General features: G+C 41.3%; 1 protein-coding gene across 7 annotated transcripts in view; it reads right to left on the bottom strand.

The window, feature by feature from the left end:
- Window positions 1-19,028: 19,028 nt before the first annotated feature.
- The window catches only part of LOC132820986 (rho GTPase-activating protein 6), a 535,965-nt gene continuing 532,393 nt past the window's right edge, over window positions 19,029-22,600 (bottom strand). For all 7 annotated transcript variants that reach the window (XM_060833423.1, XM_060833429.1, XM_060833424.1 and 4 more), the window contains exon 13: window positions 19,029-21,026. In XM_060833423.1, the coding sequence (XP_060689406.1) occupies window positions 20,293-21,026 (734 nt within the window). In that variant the 3' untranslated portion in view covers window positions 19,029-20,292. The remainder of the gene's footprint in view (window positions 21,027-22,600) is intronic.

Consider the following 22,600-nt stretch of genomic DNA (forward strand, 5'->3'; position numbering starts at 1 on the left):
AAATCTAATAGAATTATGGTAGCTGGCCCCAAAGTGTTCCCCCCGATACCTCAGTCACCTGCCCTGCCTTATTTCCCAAGAGTAGGTCAAGTTTTGCACCTTCTCTAGTAAGTACATCCACATACTGAATCAAAAATTTTCTTGTACACACTTAACAAATTCCTCTCTATCTAAACCCTTAACACAGTCTATGTTCGGAAAGTTAAAATCCCCTTCCATAACCACCCTATTATTCTTACAGATAGCTAAGATCTCCTTACAATTTCCCTCTGACTATTAGGGGGTCTATAATACAATCCCAATAAGGTGATCATCCCTTTCTTATTTCTCAGTTCCACCCAAATAACTTCCCTGGATGTATTTCCAGGAATATCCTCCCTTAGCACAGCTGCAAGACTATCCCTTACTCAGAACTCCACTCCCCCTCCTCTCTTGCCTCCCTTTCTAACCTTCCTGTAGCATTTGTATCCTGGAACATTAAACTGCCAGTCCTGTCCATCCTTGAGCCACATTTCTGTAATTGCTATGATATCCCAGTCCCATGTTCCTAACCATGCCCTGAGTTCATCCGCCTTTCCTGTTAGGCCCCTTGCATCGAAATAAATGCAGTATAATTTATTAGCCCTACCTTGTCCCTGCCTCCCCTGACTGTTTGACTCACGTTTGTTCTCAGCTGTACCCGTCTCATATCGATCTCTTTCCTCACTATCTCCCTGGGTCCCACCCTCCCACCTTACTAGTTTAAATCCTCCCGAGCAGCTTTTGCAAATCTCCCTGCCAGTATATTAGTCCTCTTCCAATTTAGGTGTAAACTGTCCTTGTTGAACAGGTCACTTCTACCCCAAAAGAGATTCCAATGATCTAAAAATGTGAATCCTTCTCCCATACACCAGCTCCTCAGCCATTCATTCATCTGCTCTATCCCCCTATTCCTGCCCCCACTAGCTCGTAGCACTGGGAGTAATCCAGATATTACTCCTCTCGAGGATCTCCTTTTTAAATCTTTACCTAACTCTCTGTAATCTCCCTTCAGAATCTCAACCTTTTCCCTTCGTATGTCATTGGTTCCAATGTGGACAATGACTTTTTGCTGGCCCCTCTGCCCCTTGAGAACATTCTGCACCCTCTCTGAGACATCCTTGATCCTGGCACCAGGGAAGCAACACCATTCTGATTTCATCCAGAGATATTTAAATGTGGTTCATTAGTAGCACTCTCTCCCCTGGTTCAGGAGGCTGCAGTAGATGTGAGTTGGGCTGTTAAGACTTTACTATACAATATCAGCTTCCAATCAGTGTGCAGTCCTGAAGGGTGTAAGGAAAACATTCATCCAGTGGCACAGCTGTGGATTTCTCTTTATAAATTTCTTTAGTATTTTTCCATAACTTTTAAACTGTAAGTTATCTCAGCAGCAGTCTGACAATCTTTTTGATTTAAATGGATTCTGGACTAGGGCATCACAGTGGCTCAGTGGTTAGCTCTGCTGTCTCACAGCACCTGGTACCCGGGTTCAATTCTACCCTTGGACTGTCTCTGTGGAGTTTGCATGTTCTCCCCGTGTCTGCGCGGGTTTCCTCCTACAGTCCCAAGATGTGCACGTTGGGGTGATTGGCCATGCTAAATGGATGGGTTCGCCATGGGAAATGTAGGGTTATGGGGATAGAGCACAGGGGTGGGTGTGGTTGGGTGCTCTTTGGAGGATCAGTATGGACTTGATGGGTTGAATAGCCTGCTGTAGCAATTCTATGAACTAACCTGCAATAAGACTGTTAGTGTTTATGTGCCTCTGTAGGAATGTAGTGATTGTCCATCCTATATCATTGGAAGTGCCATCATTTGGTTGAGATACTAAGATGTCATTTCCATTCTCTGTTGGATATAAAGACGCCACTGCATTATTTGAAGAAAAAGCAAGTGAATTGCCATAATATACTGTCATAAATTTATTGTCCAAGCCACAACCTTAAAAGAGATAATTTGTTCATTTATCTGCTGGTTATGGGATCTCTCCCCCCACCCCGCGCCTCTATGTGAAATTTGGATGCTGAATTTCCTAAATTACAGTGGTGACCTCAGTTGAAAAACTTGTGAAGCAATTCGGAACATGCGGAGATTGAACAAGCCAATGCCTAGATGTAAAATCTTTCTTTGGATAAGAAAAGCCGGGTAGAAAAATATCCTCAAGCAAAAAAGGATATTTGGGAATTGGTGCACATCACCTAGTCTGGTTTGCACTGAAAAGGAAGATAAACATGAAAGGGTGGCACTGAAAAGCTGCTTGGAATTATTGAATGGTAGATAAGTCTGCAAAGAACCATCAGCACCTCTCTCCATTAGAGAGAGACACATACACACACACAATTGATCATGTATAGCCTAATGATCACCACAAGCATAAGGTAAGGGAAAGAGGTGGGGCCTTATGAAGTACCACAGCTGGTACAGCAATTGAACTTCTGCTATTGGTTGCATTCTACACAACACGCTAGTAATCCAACCAACTGATCTTACTGGGATCCCAGAAATATAGAATACTTCCTGACATATAACTGGATACTTAAGAGGAAACTACAGCTCCCAACATACAATCTGCAGTAGACCTTGTTAACCAACTTGCCACTGTAGAAACAACCAAGTTAATTTATCCGTGCACCCAGAATAATTGATAAAGAATGAGTTGTATATTTATCCAATTTTTAAAAGAATATATTTATATCTAAGGAGTTAAATCAGGACCTGATCAGGTGTACCCAAAACTTTGTGGGAAGCTAGGGAAATAATTGCTGGGCCTCCTACTGAGATTCCTGAAGAAGAGCTCATGCCCGAAACGTCGACTCTCCTGCTCCTTGGATGCTGCCTGACCTGCTGCGCTTTTCCAGCAACACTTTTTCAGCTCCTACTGAGATACATGGATCATCAATAGTCACAGGTAAGGAGCTGAAAGACTTGAGGTTGGCTAATGTGGTGCCATTGTTTAAGAAGGGCGGTAAGGACAAACCAGGGAATTACAGACCAGTGAGCCTGACGTCAGTGGTTGGCAAGTTGTTGGAGGGAATCCTGAGGAACAAAATTTACATGTATTTGAAAAGGCAAAGATTGATTAGGGATAGTCAACATGGCTTTGTGTGTGGGAAATCATGTCTCACAAACTTGATTGAGTTTTGAGGAAGTAACAAAGGGGATTGATGAGGGCAGAGCGGTAGATGTGATCTATATGGACTTCAGTAAGGCGTTTGACAGTTTCCACATGGGAGACTGATTAGCAAGATTAGATCTCATGGAATACAGGGAGAACTAGCCATTTGGATACAGAACTTTCTCAAAGGTAGAAGACAGAGGGCGGTAGTGAAGGGTTGTTTTTCAGACTTGAGGCCTGTGACCAGTGGAGTGCCACAAGGATCGGTGCTGGGTCCACTACTTTTCATCAATATACTTTATATAAATGATTTGAATGCTAGCATAAGCGATATAGTTAGTAAGTTTGCAAATGACATCAAAATTGGAGGTGTAGTGGACAGCGAAGAAGTTTACTTCAGATTACAACAGGATCTGGACCAGATGGGTCAATGGGCTGAGAAGTGGCAGATGGAATTTAATTCAGATAAATGTGAGGTGCTGCATTTTGGGAAAGCAAACCTTAGCAGGACTTATTCACTTAATGGTAAGATCCTAGGGAGTGTTGCTGAACAAAGAGATCTTGGAGTGCAGGTTCATAGCTCCTTGAAAGTGGAGTTGCAGGTGGATAGGATAGTAAAGGAGGTATTTGGTATGCTTTCCTTTATTGGTCAGATTATTGAGTACAGGAGTTGGGAGGTCTCGTTGCAGCTGTACAGGACATTGGTTTGGCCACTGTTGGGATATTGCATGCAATTCTGGTCTCCTTCCTATCGGAAGGATGTTGTGAAACTTGAAAAGGTTCAGAAAAGACTTACAAGGATATTGCCAGGGTTGGAGGATTTGAGCTATAGGGAGAGGTTGAATAAGCTAGGGCTGTTTTCCCTGGAGCGTCGGAGGTTGAGGGCTATATAAAATCATGAGGAGCATGGATAAAATAAATAGACAAAGTCTTTTCCCTGGAGTGGGGGGGTCCAGAACTAGGTTAAGGGTGAGAGGGGAAAGATATAAAAGAGACCTAAGAGGCAACTTTTTCACTCAGAGGGTGGTACGTGTATGGAAGGAGCTGCTAGAGGAAGTGGTGGAGGCTGGTACAATTGCAACATTTAAAAGGCATCTGGATGGGTAAATGATTAGGAAGGGTTTGGAGGGTGCTGGCAGGTGGGACTAGATTGGGTTGGGTTATTTGGTCGGAATGGACGGGTTGGACCAAAAGGGTCTGTTTCCATGCTGTACATCTCTATAACTCTAAATCACCACAGAAACCATTGATTCTTAATATTCAATTGGTTGCTACTCATTTGTATTCAAACTTTACAAAGATAGAGTATAGCGAGGAGCAATCTCATCAAGAGCTTGTACTGGTGGAAGCATGACTATGTGTAAGTGACATTAATAGCATATTATGTAGCTTGAGCCATTGGTTTTCCTTGTAATTAGGAGAGCGCGAAAGGCATTTGGACTTCATCACTAACACCAGCCCTGCACCAGAATACCCAGAATTGTACGGTGTTTTGTTCTCCAGTGTAATCAATCCTCTACATATGAAACAATGTGAATTCTGACATCCACCTGGCAGGCATTGCTGTTATATTTGGGGTTGTGCCAGACTAGAAGCGATATATTCTGAAGTTTCATTTATGAAATTCAGAACTGCCATCAACAGGGTTCCCATGCATCTAGGGATTTGCATCCCTCTTGATCAAACTATCAGTTTAATATCACAGGGAGTCTTCATCAATACAGGAAGGTATTGGGAATCAAAATGCTATGCTGGTTTCTGCCTGTTCCCCTCAAATCTGCTGACTGCAGGTGAAGTTGCGATTTCTCCATCATGATGTTCCCTTTTAACATGATAGAACTGTTCCTTGGATGCTACCCGACCTGCTGTGCTTTAACCAGCAACACATTTTCAGCTCACTACTACATGATAGAACTAATCAAGTTATGCATTGTGCTTGTTTACTTAATAACAAATGGTCCAACTATTGTGCATTTGCATTGGGATAGTTTGAATCAACACTCAAAACATATTTTAATTTATTGCTTCCTGTTTTCTTCATGGATATTCACATCGCAGTAATACCCTTAGCCCCCAGTCTGGTAAACAACAGAGTATCTATCACAAGTCAGCCAATATCAAATCAAGCCAGCTATACAGCTGTCAATATTTGATTTGTTCATTTGTAATGCTTCACTCTTAATTAAGACCTAAACAGTTTCTGTGTTGTGTTGCTACATTTCCTATTTCATGTGAAGCTTACTGGCTATGAACCTATATTTCTGAATCCAGCAACATTGTTTAGCACCATGATGATGCGGGAGTTTATTTTGTAAATACTACAGTCGTTCAACAGTCACATTTCAATAAATATCACTAATCTCAAACAAAGTCATGACGAAGGATGTGTACAGTAAGGAAGGTTTCTCTTCTTAAGCTGAACACAGCAGATAATTAAATATAATCCTTAATTTTGACAAATACGATATAACCTTGAGGCGGTGTAATCAAATTTTGGGAACATCGTAAATCCTGGGATTCCAACTTCCAAAACGGAGAATGGGGAGGTAGTTCCTGGAGCAATGATTTGAGGTGGTATGTAAAAGAAAATGCCGGAATGTCTTTTTCCAAGGGGATGGACAAGCAATTAGAGAGATGAGGTTTCAGAAGAGTTCGCAAAACTCCAGTGAAGTGTCTTGAAACAATTTTTAGTGGGAACACGCAAAATAGCTGTGCTAATTGTAAATACATTTCACGATATATATGCGAGGTAATGATATTTTTTGTTTGATAGAAGAAGCAAGATGATCACACACTCATGGGAAAATGAAAAGTCTAAATGCAATAGAATTAAAAAGAAATCAAGGGGGACAACATCACAGCAAGTGGAACTGCAGCTTAACCGAAATAGAGAAAAAATGAACAGAGGGATAACTTGATACAATGAGAGGTAAGGTAGAAGCCCATGTGAATTTTACACCAGCGATTCACTTGTTGGCTTCTCTTACTAAATACTCCTCACTTGAAACCATCCAGATTAAAGCAGTCCACACGGTTAGTATTCCATCCATTACCGTAAACATTTTTGCCTCCACTGTTGTTGCAACAAAACCACATTGTCTTGTATCTACCTATTGTACTCCAAAAACTCACCCAGGCTGCTTTGACAATACCTCTTGAAATTGCAATCCCTACCACCTACAAGGGTAGGTAGAGCAGGCTCTTTGTAACGCCAACCTCTCCCTCCTGACTTGGAAGTGTATCATCAGCCCTTCACTGCAGCAGAGTTAAAATCCTTCACTTTCATTCATTACAGCAATGTGGGCACACCTTCACCAGCTGGACTGCAATGTTTCAACAAATCAGCTCACAACTACCTGCAAAAGAGAAATTAGAGACAGCTAATAAACTGATTTATTTCCAGCAACACCCACATCCTGTGAATGAATCTCAGGGGTATATAGTTGTACAAAATAGCTGTAAATTCCATGTAATGTTATCTTCATGTTCCCACACAATGCAACAGTAAAATTTATGTAACAGAGCACTAAAATCTTTATGTAGATGTCAGTGCACAGTTACGCTTTGAAAATAATTTGCAGTACATGTTGGCAATGTTTATAGTACAAAATATTTCATCTTTCTTTTAACAGTTTGCTGCTAGAATGGAAACCATGTTGAATCATTACAACATACTCAGAACTGGGAGCTCAGTTTGATTATTGTGATTCATGTTAGTCATACAGAATCATTAGTCATACAGAATCAGTTGATAATAGTTGACATGGCACTTGGTGTGGGTGGTATGGTTGAAACATGCATCAGAATATTGCATCTGCCAAGAAATCATAAGGCAGATATTTCCCACCTCTGGATCAGGCTATTTTGCAATTAGTAATGTGTTGATTTGAACTATGGGGACAGGTTGAATAGGCTGGAGCTGTTTGTCCTGGAGCATCGGAGGCTCAGGGGTGGCCTTACAGAGGTTTATAAAGTCATGAGGGGTATGGATAGGATAAATGGACAAAGTCTTTTCCCTGGGTGGGGGAATCCAGAACTAGAGGGCATAAGTTTAGGGTGAAAGGGGCAACCTTTTCCACACACAGGGTGGTACGTGTATGGAAGGAGCTGCCAGAGGAAGTGGCGGAGGCTAGTACAATTGCAATATTTAAAAGGCATTTGGATGGGTATATGAATAGGAAGGGTTTGGAGGGATATGGGCTGGGTGCTGGCAGGTGGGACTACTTTGGGCTGGGATATCTGGTCGGCATGGATGAGTTGGACCAAAGGGTCTGTTTCCATACTGTACATCTCTATGACTCTGTGATTAATAAGTGATCTTAGTAGTTAAGAATTCTCTAGAGGGTAACGATCAGAACATAGAAGAATTTTATATTGAGATAGAGAACTTTGAACCTGAAACCAATGCTGCCAACTTAAACTTGGGCAATTACAGAGGCATGAGAATGTTCCCTAAAGCAGGATGGGAAAGTGGTCCAAGGACAGGTCACAAGATGACCAGTGGCAGGAATCTCATAACACTCATCAAAAAGGACTCAATGAGTAGGATAAACCACCCTTGATTAACAAAGGTGGTTAAGGAGAGTATCCGAAAAAAAAAGCAATCAGGTTGGTCTTCTCTACAGTAGAGTTGGCATGTTAGTTGGTACTGAACACCTTGTCCCTGTACTTAAACAAAAGATATTCTGCCCATAGTGTTTTAGTCAATTCCTAACTATGGTGAAAACAAGATTAAAGAATTAACTATGCACAACTAGACAGCATAAATTGAAAAAAATGTCAGGTAAAAACTGAGCCAGGGCCGGACAAATGACTCTGTTACTGACCATCAGTCTTTGATGGATCTAAAGGTTATTGTGAGAAAGAGGACCTCATTATTGCAATAAGTGTAAAAGTGCAGCCCAGATATTTACACATTAGCTTACCTCGAGTTATTTCCAATTTCTCAATTATATAATAAAGGAGGGATATTTTGGCATTGCTATTCCCAGCAAAGCTGAACATACTTTTAAAAAAAAAAAAATGCACTCTGAATATGCTTTGCTGAACCTACCCTATTGTGCTTATATTACACAGCCACATTATACAATGCCCATTCTGAATACAGTGTATGGCATCCTCATACTAATCACACCTATAGGAACCCCACAAAAAACACATTATATAGTAGCCCAACACTGATCACATCCTAGAAAACATAGACTCTGACATTTCCTGTACTGAACCTACCCTAAACATACTTTATAGTGCTTCTCTATCCTCATCAACTCTATGTTCATTCCATCACCGTAATTAGCCCTGTCACATCGGACAGAATCTTATAGGGGACTTTGGTGAGGTATATGAGAGGGGTCCAGTGAGGCAAAGCTTGACGTGGGCAGCAACTTGCTGCATCTTTTATGTATCTGTCAAGTGGCAAGGCACGTTTCTTGCTTAAACACTGCCAAGTTGCCAGTTGGGAGGGCTATTGCTTGTTAAACACTTCGTTAAAGACACAACTCGCCTAATTAATATTCAGATTTGTTTCTTACCAAACATGGCGAATAAACCAGACATTGAAAATTCTCGACATGAAAGTCAGAGCAGGTACCTGGCACATTCAGCTCACCAGTTGCTCCAAATTATCTTCATGTTTGACACTGGACACCAGCATGTCAGGACACACTCAATGGCATCTGTCACATGCACCCACATCCACAGACATTAGCATCAGATATGTGCCAGTCTCCATGAACCCTTGCAGTACCAGCTCCAAGATGCTTCAACACTTCAGCGCAGCATTGGTAACTACCATTGTCATGCTGCAGTAAGTACATTGTGGGGTCAGGGACATGCACCCAACTCATTGACTGGACTAGGCTATATCACTAGTCCGTGTGTTTACTCTTTCAGCACTTATGGGCACTGTGCTTGACTGGTTGATCTGCCAATGAGGGCAGCATTCCTGCTTTGCGCCGCCCCAGCGCAATTTGTCCCTCAGCCACAGATCTGCATAACTGCTGTATTGTTCTGCTGTTCAGAACAAGCCAGGAAGCTTGCCATTGACTGAGGGGACTGCTGGTAACCATTGTAGGGAAGATCGCCTTTGCTCAGGTGGACCCCATACATTATGGAGGCAGTCCATCGGTCAGTTATTCATAGCAGTCAGAGCTGGATCCTCTGCTCATAAGGGGTAAAGAGACAACTATCAGGCAACCTATCACCTACCTTGACACTTTCTGATGTATTGTGGGCTGTGATTGTCCTGGAATGAGAGATGGGGACAGATATAAAGAGAGTTGAAAATGGGTGGCTCAGTCATTATTGTTGGTATGATTGCAGACTGAGCAGGCAACACAGAAGGCATGGAGGATTAGTGGTGCCAGGGGTTGGAAGGGGGTGACACTATATTGGGAGGTGGGTGGTGTATGGGTACAGTAACAGGGATGGAGTGACTCTGAGGCACCAGAGGGAAGATGGGCAGCACTTATGCTGGCAGACTGAAAGTCATTGATTTTCTTTCTATTTGATGGGGTTCCTTCAACTGGTTGAGGCTGCATTAAGCCAGAGGCTATATTGGACCAGTCTGGGGTCCTAGCTTCTTCAGGCAGTCCTGCAGGAAGATGAAATCCTGCCTGTGCACCAGTCCATCCAACAGGTCATCCAGATACTCTCTCGAAGCAAGGTGTCAAATTCTCAATGTAGACATGTCCTAGAAAAATGTCAGGGGCTATGCAGGTCAGTTCCAAACTGACAGTGCTTTGTCAGAGCATGCAACAGTGCCAGGATGCAGGTAAATTCTGGGATATGCCTGCAGTGGTGGGTTGTCCCTAGAACAGGGAATGTAAAAAATGGTCAGAATCAATCGCGAGGAATACCATATTGGCAGAAAAAGCAGTTAATGAGATGGATTTGGCAAGATATGGCAAGAAAACTTATTCTGCTTGCTGGTGAAAATCCTTCAAAAATTTACATCTAGCCAAAGAAATACAAGATTCAGTCCATATGTTGTCAGAGTTACAGACATGGCCAAATTTATTTTTCTTAGTTGGAGAAATAAAAACTAGTTGGCGAAATTAACATCAGTGATGGTTCCCTTTCTGTTAATGGTGTTGGTAACACCAAATCTTAGCCTTCCATCAAAGGTAGTCCTTTTTGGAGTAAGTGTGACTCAGTCAAAGATCAGGTTGTAAGTTTGCTCACTGATCTGGCAGATTTGTTCTCAGATGTTTCGTCATCATCAGTGAGCCTCTAATGAAGTGCTGATGTACTGTCCTGCTTGCTATTTCTGTGTCTTGGTCAGTTGTGGTGGGTGCATTTACTTCCAATTCTTTTTCTGAGAGGTTGGTAAATGAGGTCCAAATCGATATGTTTATTAATGAAGTTCTGTTTGAATGCCAGGCTTCTAGGAATTCCTGTGCATGTCTTTGTTTGGCCTGTCCTACGATGGATGTATTGTCCCAGTCGAACTGGTGTCCCTCTCTGTATAGATACTAGTGATAGTGATGTCTTTGGGTAGCTAGTTGGTGTATCCTGTATCCTGGTGGCTAGTTTTCTGCTCGTCTATCTAAAGTAATGTTTGTTGCAGTCCTTGCAGGGTATTTTGTATATGACTTTTTTTTGCCACTCCATCCGCTCCACCCAGGAATTCCTTAACGTCATCAAGATAGAGGACGATGAGGTCATGGTTTCCTTTGACAATGACAGCCCTATTCAGATCAATAAACATCACCTGAGCCAAAGAAACACTGGCCTTGCTGCTAGACAAACCCAAGGGCACAAACACCTGACAGCACCAACAGCATCCTCAAACTAGAAGACTTGTGCCTCAACCCACTTCACCTTCAACAACAAGATCTACAAACAAATCAACGGGATGCCTATGGGATCACCAATATCAGGACTCTTGGTAGAAGCAGTAATGCAAAGGTTCGAACGAACAGCCCTTCCCACGATCCAGCCCAAACTTTGGGTCCGCTATGTGGATGACACCTTTGTCATCATGAAACGCAAATTAGAAGAAACCCACAAATGCGCAAACAACATCCTTACTGGTATAAAGTTCACCAAAGAGGAAGAGAACAACAGAATCCCCTTCTTAAACATCACAGTGGAACAAAAAGTCAATGGAGAGCTGCATCCCAACGTCTACAGGAAAGCCACACACACTGACCAGATACTCACTCACAGGAACAATCATCCCAACATCCATAAACGGAGCTGCATCAGGGCATTATTTAAACGAGCCACAACACACTGCAGCACCCAAGAACTAGGAGAAGCCGAGGAAAAACATCTATACAATGTATTCAGGAACAATGGGTACCCGATGAGAACAGTCTGTTGATTCCTACACATCAAACCTAAACAAGAAGAGACAACATTCCCGGAGACACTAGACCCCCTGCCATACATTCAAGCCATCTCTGAGATGACAACCAGACTACTCCATCCCTTAGACATCATGGTAGCCCACAAACCTACTAACACACTGAAACAGCTCCTGATGAATTTATAGAACCCCGTACCAGCAACCAGCAGAACAAATGTCACATACAAAATACCTTGCAAGGACTACAACAAACGAGCAGAAAACTAGCCTCCAGGATATACGAGCACCAATTAGCCACCAGAAGACACGACCAACTATCATTAGTATCCATACAGAAGAAGAGGAACACCAGTTCGACTGGGACAATACATCCATCCTGGGACAGGCTAAACAAAGACAAGTACGGGAATTCTAGAGGCCTGACATTCAAACCACAATTTCATTAACAAACATATAGATTTGGACCCCATTTACCAAACTCTCAGAAAAAGAACTGGAAGTGATATCACCCATCACAACTGACCAAGACACCTAAATAGCAAGCAGGACAGAACACCAGCGCTTCATTGACAGCTCACTGATGATGTTACCTAGTATAGAGACAAAACATCGGAGAAGAAATCTACCAGCTCAGCAAGCAAACATACGCCACCTGAGCTACAAATCTTCTCCAAAATTGATCAAAGATCTCACTTTAGGATGAGATACAGCTTTCTTACCCATACAGATCCAAGTCTGACTTTGAACCACCCAAAAGAGTTCTTAAAATTGGCAATATTTTTTAGCAAGGGACATTGCAACTGTCAGCAAAACTGTTTTGAGAACCTGGAAAATTGGCTTGAGATGCAACTAAGACAATGCCAAAGGCAAACTAGAAGCACTGGAACATGAATGAACTGTATATAGCTAGTTTAGATGTACCATGGATATCATGTAATTCAGGTAGGTCCCCATTTTCATTCTCAAAGAGCTATCCATTGGCATTTGTATGAGTAAATGGAACATTAATGATTCCAGCATATACCCAATCCTTTGGAAATACATGCCAAAGTACAAATTTAAGGTTCCATTGTAATTCAGTGCTACTACAAGCAGTAGATGTTCAAAATATATCTAATTACTGGCCAATTAGATCAGATAACATTCTTCTTAATTTAACCTCGCTGTGTTTGGATCACAGTGGTGTCTACAGCTTACCTGGAATTGGTGAATCATGACCCAATTGGCATTCAGAGAAGCTTTAGTTGCTCCTATGACCTACAGAAATGGATGACACTGTGACTTCACAAGACCTACTCCTCCTGGAAGGTGACCTTCCCGCAACTGCCAGATATTCACCTCTTCTGGCACAAAACTCTGGTAGTTGCCAAGCGACTATGTCTCATTGTTTGATGCACCTTCCATTAAAAATAAACAGACGATTCAAAGCAGCAGTTTTGCCTGGATATCCTTTGCAGTGCCGACTTTATTAGACACAAATGTATCCCGGAGCATACTTTAAGGGTATCCTTGAACTTGCTGAGAGCCCGGGGTGGGTGGGGGAGGAGGAAAGAGAGTATCAGTTGATCAGCCCAATTCAGTTGCTGTTTAAATGTGCAGTACATGGGAAGGAAGTACTTTAGTATGGCTAATTAGCTCCAATATTATTGTTCTTTTCTTTGTACAATTGGGGAAGCATTTACAGTTTGAGGTTGGCAAACCATTCAATGGATTCAGCTAGTACAGTGTGAATGGTCATGATGGTGATGCCAGCCAGAATGGATCTGCAGAGAAGAAGTATACAGGTTGACTCAAATGGCTGCAGTCACAATCTTATTACAAAGCAGTTACTGTCTTCAACTTTAAGTTAAATGGTTTAGCCAATGAAAATCTATTGAGCTTTCCCAAAATAATTTGTAGCTTATGGCCATCGTATTCTTCATATTTCTTTTCTGGTTACAAGAGTCATTTGCATGCCTAAAATGAAAGATTTAATTTGAACACAGTTTAAACTGTGGTCTCTTTACTTCCACACAATGGACAAGCAAGGAAACACAGCCTGGAGATAATGTACAGATTATGCAAACTGTACAGCTTCTGAACAAGGTACCTCTGCTGGAAAGCATGAAATGCAGGAACCTGTTGCTGCAATATCATGCCTGCACACACATCTACAGACTTCCTTATTCTGGACAACTTCTATTCGGTACCAGAGTTGTCCAGATTGGACAAATCTTAGCTGCATCCCCCAAGTGCAATGTATGTGGGAAATAGGAGTAGGGGTAGGCAATTTGGCCCCTTAAGCCTGCCTTGCAAATCAATAAGATCCTGGTTGATCTACCCCAGGTGTCAATTTCTTTCACATCAATTCCCACATGAATTGTTGAAATATCAAAAGGTTGAGGGTTATCTAGCTCCTCTTTTAATACTTGCAGTGATCTAGCTTCTCCAACTAGAGAGTTTCAGGCATTCACTATCCTCTGGGAGACTAAGTTTCTTCACCTCTCCATTTTAAATAAGTGTCATTATTCTGTAACTGTAACCCTTCTGTGAGATTCCTCCAACAGTGGAAACATATTCTCAACATCAACCTTGTTAAGCCCCCTCAAAACCTTGTATGTTGCAAGAACATCGCACCCTTTTTTTTTAAAACTCTACCTAATAAAAGTCTAAACTCTTTAGCCTTTCTCAATAAGTCAACCCCTTCACACCAAAAGATTCGCTAGGTTGATGCCTCTGAATTGCCTCCAATGCCACATGTCCTCTCTCAAATACAGAGACCAAATGTGTACACAGTCCTCCTGGTGCAGGCCCACCAACACCGTGTACTGTTGGAACAAGACTTCCCTATTTTGTTTTAAACCCCAACCATCCAGTAATAAAGGCCATAATTCTATTTGCCTTCTTAGTTACTTGCCATACCTGAGAGCTAATGTTTTGTGTTTCATGCAGACCAACACCCAGGCACCTCTCCACTTGTTATTGGGAGTCTTTTTGTTAAATACCAACCTGCCTTTTGATTCTTCCTATCAAGTGCATGGCCTTACACTTTCCGACATTAAACTCTGTCTGCCAAGTCTTTGACCACTCACCAAACTTATCTACATTCCATCCTGTCCATTATCAAAGATGGAGTTTCTGCCATTCCCACGTCTTGTCATCTGTTGAAGCATTCAAGAAGTTTCTTTAATCCTGGCTAAATGGAGATTGAAGTGTGATCTCTAAACACTGGGGTAGCATTCAACAGGGGATTTGCATCATGTCAGACTGACTACTGTCCCAAGGTTGTTCCTCTAACTTGAGTCAAAAGGGATGATTTGTGTCTTACTCCATACAGTCTTAACAAACAGAAACTGGACAGGCCACTCCGAGTATTGAGTTGCTATTCATGGTCCTCATATTATAGAGGAGGATAGAGCACTTTGGTCCAAATAAGTGAAAGTACTTTGAAGATAAGAACAACAAGGAGGGCAAGTCTGACATTCTGCCTTTATTGGTCAGTGCATTGAGTATAGGAGTTGGAAGGTCATGTTATGGCTGTACATGACATTGGTTAGTCCACTTTTGGAATATTGCATTGAATTCTGGGTCTCCTTGTTATAGGAAAGATGTTGTGAAACTTGAAAAGGGTTCAGAAAAGATTCACAAGGATGCTGCCAGGGTTGGACGAATTGAGCTATAGGGAGAGGCTGGGGCAATTTTCCCTGAAGTGTTGGAGGCAGATGGGTGACCTTATATTAGTTTATAAGATCATTAGGGGCATGGATAGGGTGAATAGAGAAAGTATTTTCCCCAGAGTAGGGGAGTCCAAAACTTGAGGGTATAGGTTTAAGGTGAGAGGGGAAAGATTTAAAAGGGACCTAAGGGTAATGTTTTCACGTAGAGGGTAGTACATATAGGAATGAACTGCCAGAGGAGATTTCTTAGAATCCTTACAGTGTGGAAACAGGCTATTTGGCCCGATAAGTCCACACCTACCTCCAAAGAGTATCTCATTCAGGCCCATTCCCCTACCCTATTACTCTACATTTCCCCAGGCTAATGCACCTAGCCTACATATCCCTGAATACCATGGGACAGTTTAGCATGGCCAATTCATCTAACTTGCACATCTTTGGACTGTAGGAGGAAACTGGGGCAGACAGAGGAAACCCACGCAGACACGGGGAGAATGTGAAAACTCCACACAGACAGTTGCCTGAGGCTGGACTCAAACCCAGGTCCCTAGCGCTGCGCGACAGCGGTGCTAACTACGGACCCACTGTGCCACCCATAAAAGCTCACTCCCAAATAGGGAGTTGACCCCTGGAACCTCAGAGTAAAAGTCTGATACTCTACCCAGTTTCACACTGAGCTACTCGGGCTCAGATGGTGGGAGGCTGTTTCAATTACAACATTTAAAAGGCATCTGGATGGGTATATGATAGGAAGGGTTTAGAGGGATATGGGCCAAATGCTGGCAAAGGGGACTAGATTAATTTAGGATAGCTAGTCGGTATGGACGAGTTGGACTGAAGGGTCTGCTTCCCTGCTGTTTATCTATGGCTCTAATAGGAGTGGCTTCTCTTCCCTATTAAGTAGTACAAAAGTTTCATGTGTGACTTGAGATTGGAACTTAAGTGGATCCTATTTAAAAGGTAAAATTATCATAGCTCTACTCACCAATGGGCTGCTTCTCATTTGACAGAGATAACTATTGATGGTTTAAACCTCAGGCAAGGGGAGAGGTAGTGAGGAGAGTCTTTTGTGGTAATGTCAGCTGGTGTGGGAATTGAACTCACCCTGTTGACAGCAAGTTGCTTCACAAACAAGCTAACTAGCCAGCTAAGCTAACTGACCCCATTCACCCTATGTGCTGCATTGCTAAAAAAAAAATGTTCTGTTCGACATCATGCTGTTTGCATTTTAATCCACGTGCTTTGTCCCATTCCCACTCTTCTGTACTTGTGCAATATCTTTACAAGAATGGAATCACACAACCTAATAGCTACAGTAAGCTGGTTACAACCAACTGCAGTCAGAAATATTCACCTGCTAAAAGTGGGTATTGGATAAAATTTCAAAGCAGATGGAGAATGCTCCGATGAAGAAAAGCAGCTTGGTTAATACTGAGCTGATCTTCTGAACCCGTAACTTCTCTATTACCAAGACTGTCTACTGCCAACTTGGAATATTACCCTCCTCCCAGCTTCACCCATCATGATTCACCTCACTTGTTGCAAAATTCCTCAACCATGTCTTTCTTACCTCTAAACCAGACTATTCCAATGCATTACAAAGACCGAAGGTAGCGCAGATTCAGGAAATCATAAACAAGAACAGAAATTTCTGTAAATGCTTAGCAGGTCTGGCAGCATCTGTGGAGAAAAATCAGAGTTAAATGTTTTGGGTCCAGTGACCCTTCCTTAGTTCTGAGAAGTTTCTGTCTCTATTCCAATGCATGCTTGGCCAACCTATGTACATCCTCTGAAAACTTGAGCTCATCCAAAGTTCTGTTGTGTATATGCTGATTCACAACATTTACACATCACCACTGTGCTTGCTAACCTACAGTGGCTCCCAGTCTAGGAATGTCTTGATTAAAATCTTCATCTTTATTTTAATCTTAATTGCATTAACATATTTCTCCTGTCGTCATGGTTTTTTATTTGGCCAGTTACCTTAAATTTATGCCCTCATCATTGCTTCTCCCATGGGTCAATTTTTAACCATCTACTCTAGCCAGACTTCACATGATTCTAAATACCTTATCCAATCCATCTCCAAAACTAAGATCCTTATCCTTGATTCCATGTCCTGAATCCTTTCTGCACACCGATGTACCTCACATCCCGTTAAAAGTGTGAACCCCAGAATGGAATCCTAAACTCCAGTTGTGGCCAAATCATAGTTTTGAATGTGTTTAACATGACTTCCTGTACTCCATGCCCTGATCAATAAAATCTTCACGAGCGCCACTCTCAACTTGACCTGCCACCTTCAGTGGTCCATGGTCATATACATCCAGGTCCATCTGCTCCGGCATCCCTTCGAGAATTGTACCCTTTAATTTGTATTATCCCTTCATGCTCTTCATATCAAAGTGAAGCACTCCAGGTTTCTCTGCATTAAATTTCATCTGATGCAAGTCTGCTCATTCCACCATCGCACTGACATACTTTAGACATTCTACACTATCCTCCTCATGGCTCAGAAAACCTCCATGTATTATAGCATCTGCAAATTTTAAAATTGTGCCCTGTGTAACATGGTCAAGGTCAGTCATGAATAATTAAGACTAAAGATACCAACATGGATCCCTGGGATCATTACAAACCTTCCTCCTGTTTGAGACAAATATTAATCATTATTCTTTGCTTTCTGTCACTCAGCCAATGTTCTTATCCACGACGGTATTGTGCCACTTACTTCATTCTTTGCTCACAAGTTTGTGATAAAGCACTACACAAATGTACTTTCAGTTGCATTATCCTTATTGATCCTCTTACCTCTTTGAAAGAAGCCAGCAATTTAAGAAACATGGTGGCTTTCGTTTATTAATCTGCACTTGCTTAAACCATTATTAATTTTTCCCAGAATTATTGTTTCCAGAAAAATCCACCCCCCCCGCCACTAAATTTAAATTGGCATAAGAGTTACTGAGCTTATTGTCCTTACCAAGAGTCTAACATTGGAGAATTGCAAACCTTCCAAACTACCAGAGTTCAAGAAAGATCAGAAAACTACGGTCAGTGCTTCCACAATTTCCACCTTCACTTTCCTTGGCATCTCATCTGGTCCTGGTATCTTAATCAACTTCAAGTCCAGACAACATATCTAATATATTTTTAAGCACATCAAGTATAGATGTAAGATTGTGTGAGGTGATAAAGTAGAGAGTCGGTAACATACATATAAAAACAAAGATGAAAAAGTGGAAGAGGGCCCCATTCTTGGAGGAATTGCTGCAGTGACATAACGAAGCGGGATAAGGTGGCATCGCAATCACAAAAGGTTTCTTCCACAGAAATGTGCATTGGAGATGGGAGCAATAAGGAGGAGTGTCCCACATTGTGTTAACAAACTGGTTGAGGACGTAGATGATAAACAAAAGTTGTTGTGGTTCTGTTCGCCGAGCTGGGAATTTGTGTTGCAGACGTTTCATCCCCTGTCTAGGTCACATCCTCCGTGCTTGGGTGGTTCCTGTGAACACAAATTCCCAGCTCGGCGAACAGAACCACAACAACGAGCTACAAATCTTCTCACAGACTTTGAATAAACAAAAGTCACTGACAAAGTTGCAGGTTGCTTCAACGATAGTCATTTCAAGTCCACGAGAGGGAATAGATTCAAACAAGACCTTTTATCAAGACCATGTCCTAAAACTATACAAAGTAGTCACCTTCTTGGCCTCACATCACGCTGATGCATGGTGCCCCATCTGTAGTTTCACACTGAATCCTTTTGTTTCTAATTATTTCAAGAACTTCACATGATTTTCAGTGGAGCGTGAAACAGGCTATAAAACTGGCAACACCACCACCTAACTTTGTACCATCAAGTTAAACTTTAGTTGCATAACCTGGAATGTTCCTTGTTCTATTAAAAACTCAGAAATCAATCTTGCTTTATCACATTCTCTTTAATTGGATCTTTATGGCACATGTAAGATTTAAGATTATGTTATTTACCAGCTTAAGACAATGTACTGTGCTAGATCACATCTGCCTCTATGTAATATACTTGCCTTAATTGGCAGAACGTTTTAAACACGAACACGATTGTGGTCAACTGCTAACCCAGAGTTTAAGAGAATTAAAACATCATTTTATAAAAATGTTCTTTTTCTCTGAAAATAAAATAAATGGAATTGTATGAACTTGTCACTTATAACTTTGGCACAATTGTTTAAAATGTATTTTACAGACTTGTTTTAAAAGGTACACTTTATGCATATCCTTCATTTGAATACATTCAAAACATGTAACCTGTCATTTCCCCATTTTTTAAAACCGCATGCACAGCAAGAATATTTGACTTCTACCTGGCCGGAGATCTATCAAGCAAGGACTGAACAGCTGGATTTTCTCTGCCATTTGGCAATTGCGATGCTGTACACTCTTTTCATCTCAATCCTATTTTTCACATTCTAAGAAAGGGTAAGGAGGGGAGTTATTTTTAAAAACCCTGTGAATAATGACACTGCAAATGGTAACTGGCAGTAGAGTTAAGTAGGTTACTTATTCAAGGGAGTGTGGGTTGGTACTCAAGTGGTACATGTAGCTGAAGAAGATATAGTGATAGTCCACAAAAAACATTGACAGTAGTTAAAACCTTGATACTGCAGTGGTTATTTCATTTAGTCAGTGGCAAGAAGGTCTTGTAATGTACACATTCAGATTCCTTATAAGACAATAGCAGAAACACCAGTTGGTACACACAAAGCTGCTGAGGCTACACTTAGTCATTAGAGCAACAAGATAAGTGCAATGAATGAGCAGTCCAAATAGTTTTTTTTCTTTGAATGCAGTTCTGAACATAATCTCTTCCAAAACATAAAATGAACCAAACATATGTATAAATACAAAATCAAATGGAAATTACAACACAGGATAGATATATATATATTTTTTCATGTATATTTTATGCATATAGCAACATTCAAATGTATTGTCCTATGCTACGCTTTAAGTGATGACAGACACACTGACTTTGTACAAGAATGTTAAAGACTGTGTTGTTTTACACCCTGAAAAGTAAAAGAAAGTTAAAATATCGCACAAATATAAAAATATGTTTTGTGTAAATGATAGGATGATTTTGATTTGTTTCTTTAAAAAAATTAAAATGACATCTAAACAAAGGCTGCTGTGAGCAGTTCAAAATATCATACTAGGGTTTCTGGTAGTGAATCTGCATTGTCTGCAGACAGCAGCTCCCAGATTTGCCATCGTTCTCTCTGCCATTCCACCCAGTCAGCCTCTGTTAAATTGTTCTTATTGTTCTGATTGTCTGTTTGCCTGGACCAGGTTCGATTCTCTTCATTACAGGAAACAGAATCGTGCTGCTCCGTTTCGGAAGCTGACTGTTTGGGTGATGCTGCCTGTTGTTCCACAGAACCTTGCTGAGTCTTTTGAAGTCTTGACAGAGTTTGCTCTTGATGCGTACCAGCTTTACTAGAAGTCACAGCACTTTGTCTCGACGGACCGGGGTACGGAGGAGGGGGCCGAGTCTCATTTCTGTTGATGTCCCCGTGCCTAAAATGGAATTGCCATGGTTTCTTGTGCAAGAAAGAGGTTTCTGAGGTTTTCTGAGGAATTTCTTCTGCGCTTCCCGTGGACCGCTGGTCATGTCTGAGGCACAACGATTCCAAGCTCAACTGCACATGTTTCTTACCTCCTGCCACTTGAGGGCTACTGCAAACACGGCTCACAGGAGCATGGGTTCGGTACTCAGGAGCACCTTCTGCAGTATGAGTTCTTCGTACAGGCTGCTTTGCGTTGTCCAGAGAAGATGTGGAAGAGGCCTGAACGACAGGCCAGTCTGCTGTGAGGTTTCCCTGTGACAGAGAACACTGTCTTTGCTGTAACACATTGCTTTGATAAATATCCCCATACGAACCTAGACAAGAAAGAATAGGAAATAACTAGTAGACTTGGGAGTGAACATGTCCATCTTCCAATATGATGATGATGATGATGACGATGATGATATTTAATGCCATCTAGAAAATTCAGCAGTATTTATTCCTTAAAGATATTTTAATGAAACTACATCTTCCTTATTTCCTAGCAATGAAGCCACTGTAACACACTTGAATTATGTGGAGAAATGAGTGTAGCTTTTCATTAAGCGAGCATTAAGAGAAGTGATAAATCATGAAGAGCTTTGATAGATTAAATTGAAGCAAAATGTGACTGGCAGCAAGGTATACAGGCAGAGGACACCAATTTAACTGGATAGCTTTATTAAAGATCTGGCACAGGTACACAGTCAGTGGCCTCCGTCTGTGTTGTATGACTATATGATACAGGAGAAAGTTGGTCACGTTAGGTTCCAGATGTTATGAGGTAGCCAAAAAAACCTTATGACTAAAATAACTGACTGTGATGTTGAAAATGTTTGCAGATGTGAAGCAGAAGTCGCCATTTCTGTGAAAATGCTAAGGCAAGTCATGTGAAACATTATAAAGGAAACTCCGCATTCATCAATCCCATAATTTGCATCATTATATGTACGAATGAGACAAGAATAATTTAAAATATTATTGGAGAAAATTATGTTTTAGTTAAATGCCACTTCTCAAATCTTGTTCTTGTTATGAATTATTGAGTGAGCAAATTTAAACCAGGTCCCCACTGGCATTTATTCTGAAAAAGGATAATTTCATTAGCCTTCCATTCCATGATTGAAGAAATATAGTATAGTCAATGAAACACAGTAAATTACTTGAACAGGCTTTTGCCGTAAGACCATAAGACATAGAAGCAAAAATTACGCCATTTGGTCCATTGAGTCTGTTCTGCCATACATATATGGCCAAAACATTTCTCAACCTCATTCTCCTGCCTTCTCTCTGTAACCTTCAATCCCTTTAACAATCAGGAATCTATTTCTGTATTAAATATACTCAACAACCAGGTTTCCACAGCCTTCTGTAGCAATGAATTCCTAAGAATGACGAAAGAAGTTTCTCCTCAAGTCCATTCTAAAGGGTCTTCCCTTTACTCTAAGGCTGTACCTTCCTTATTTGAAGTCAATTGAAACAAAAATTTGGAGAGATGTTTAACAGGGCAGAGTTATTATGGAACCATTTGCACTACTTTCTCAAGAGATATATATTCTGAGTTTTCTGCTACTATTTCAAATGGAATACCACAATGCAGCAATCCTATCTTAAGGAGGTTAAAATTTGGACATTGCTTCCCATAGTTACTTAAACATACTTTAGGGAAGGAAACATGCCACTCCAACCCAATTAGACTCCAGTGCCTTCCCTGTCACTGTCCACTCTCAATACCTAGCAATCTATTTTATTGTTGGGAGTCAATTGGCTGGTCAGCTGGTTTGCTATACATAGCGGAAATAATAATAGCAATTGGATTCTTCAATACCATGATGTCTGCACCCAGTTTCTTAATTTAGGGGAAGTAACATGAATTTACAATATCAGGAAAAACACTTTGTTGGAGGCA

Source organism: Hemiscyllium ocellatum, chromosome 12 (assembly GCF_020745735.1).
Source record: "Hemiscyllium ocellatum isolate sHemOce1 chromosome 12, sHemOce1.pat.X.cur, whole genome shotgun sequence".
Classification (NCBI taxonomy): Eukaryota; Metazoa; Chordata; class Chondrichthyes; order Orectolobiformes; family Hemiscylliidae; genus Hemiscyllium; species Hemiscyllium ocellatum.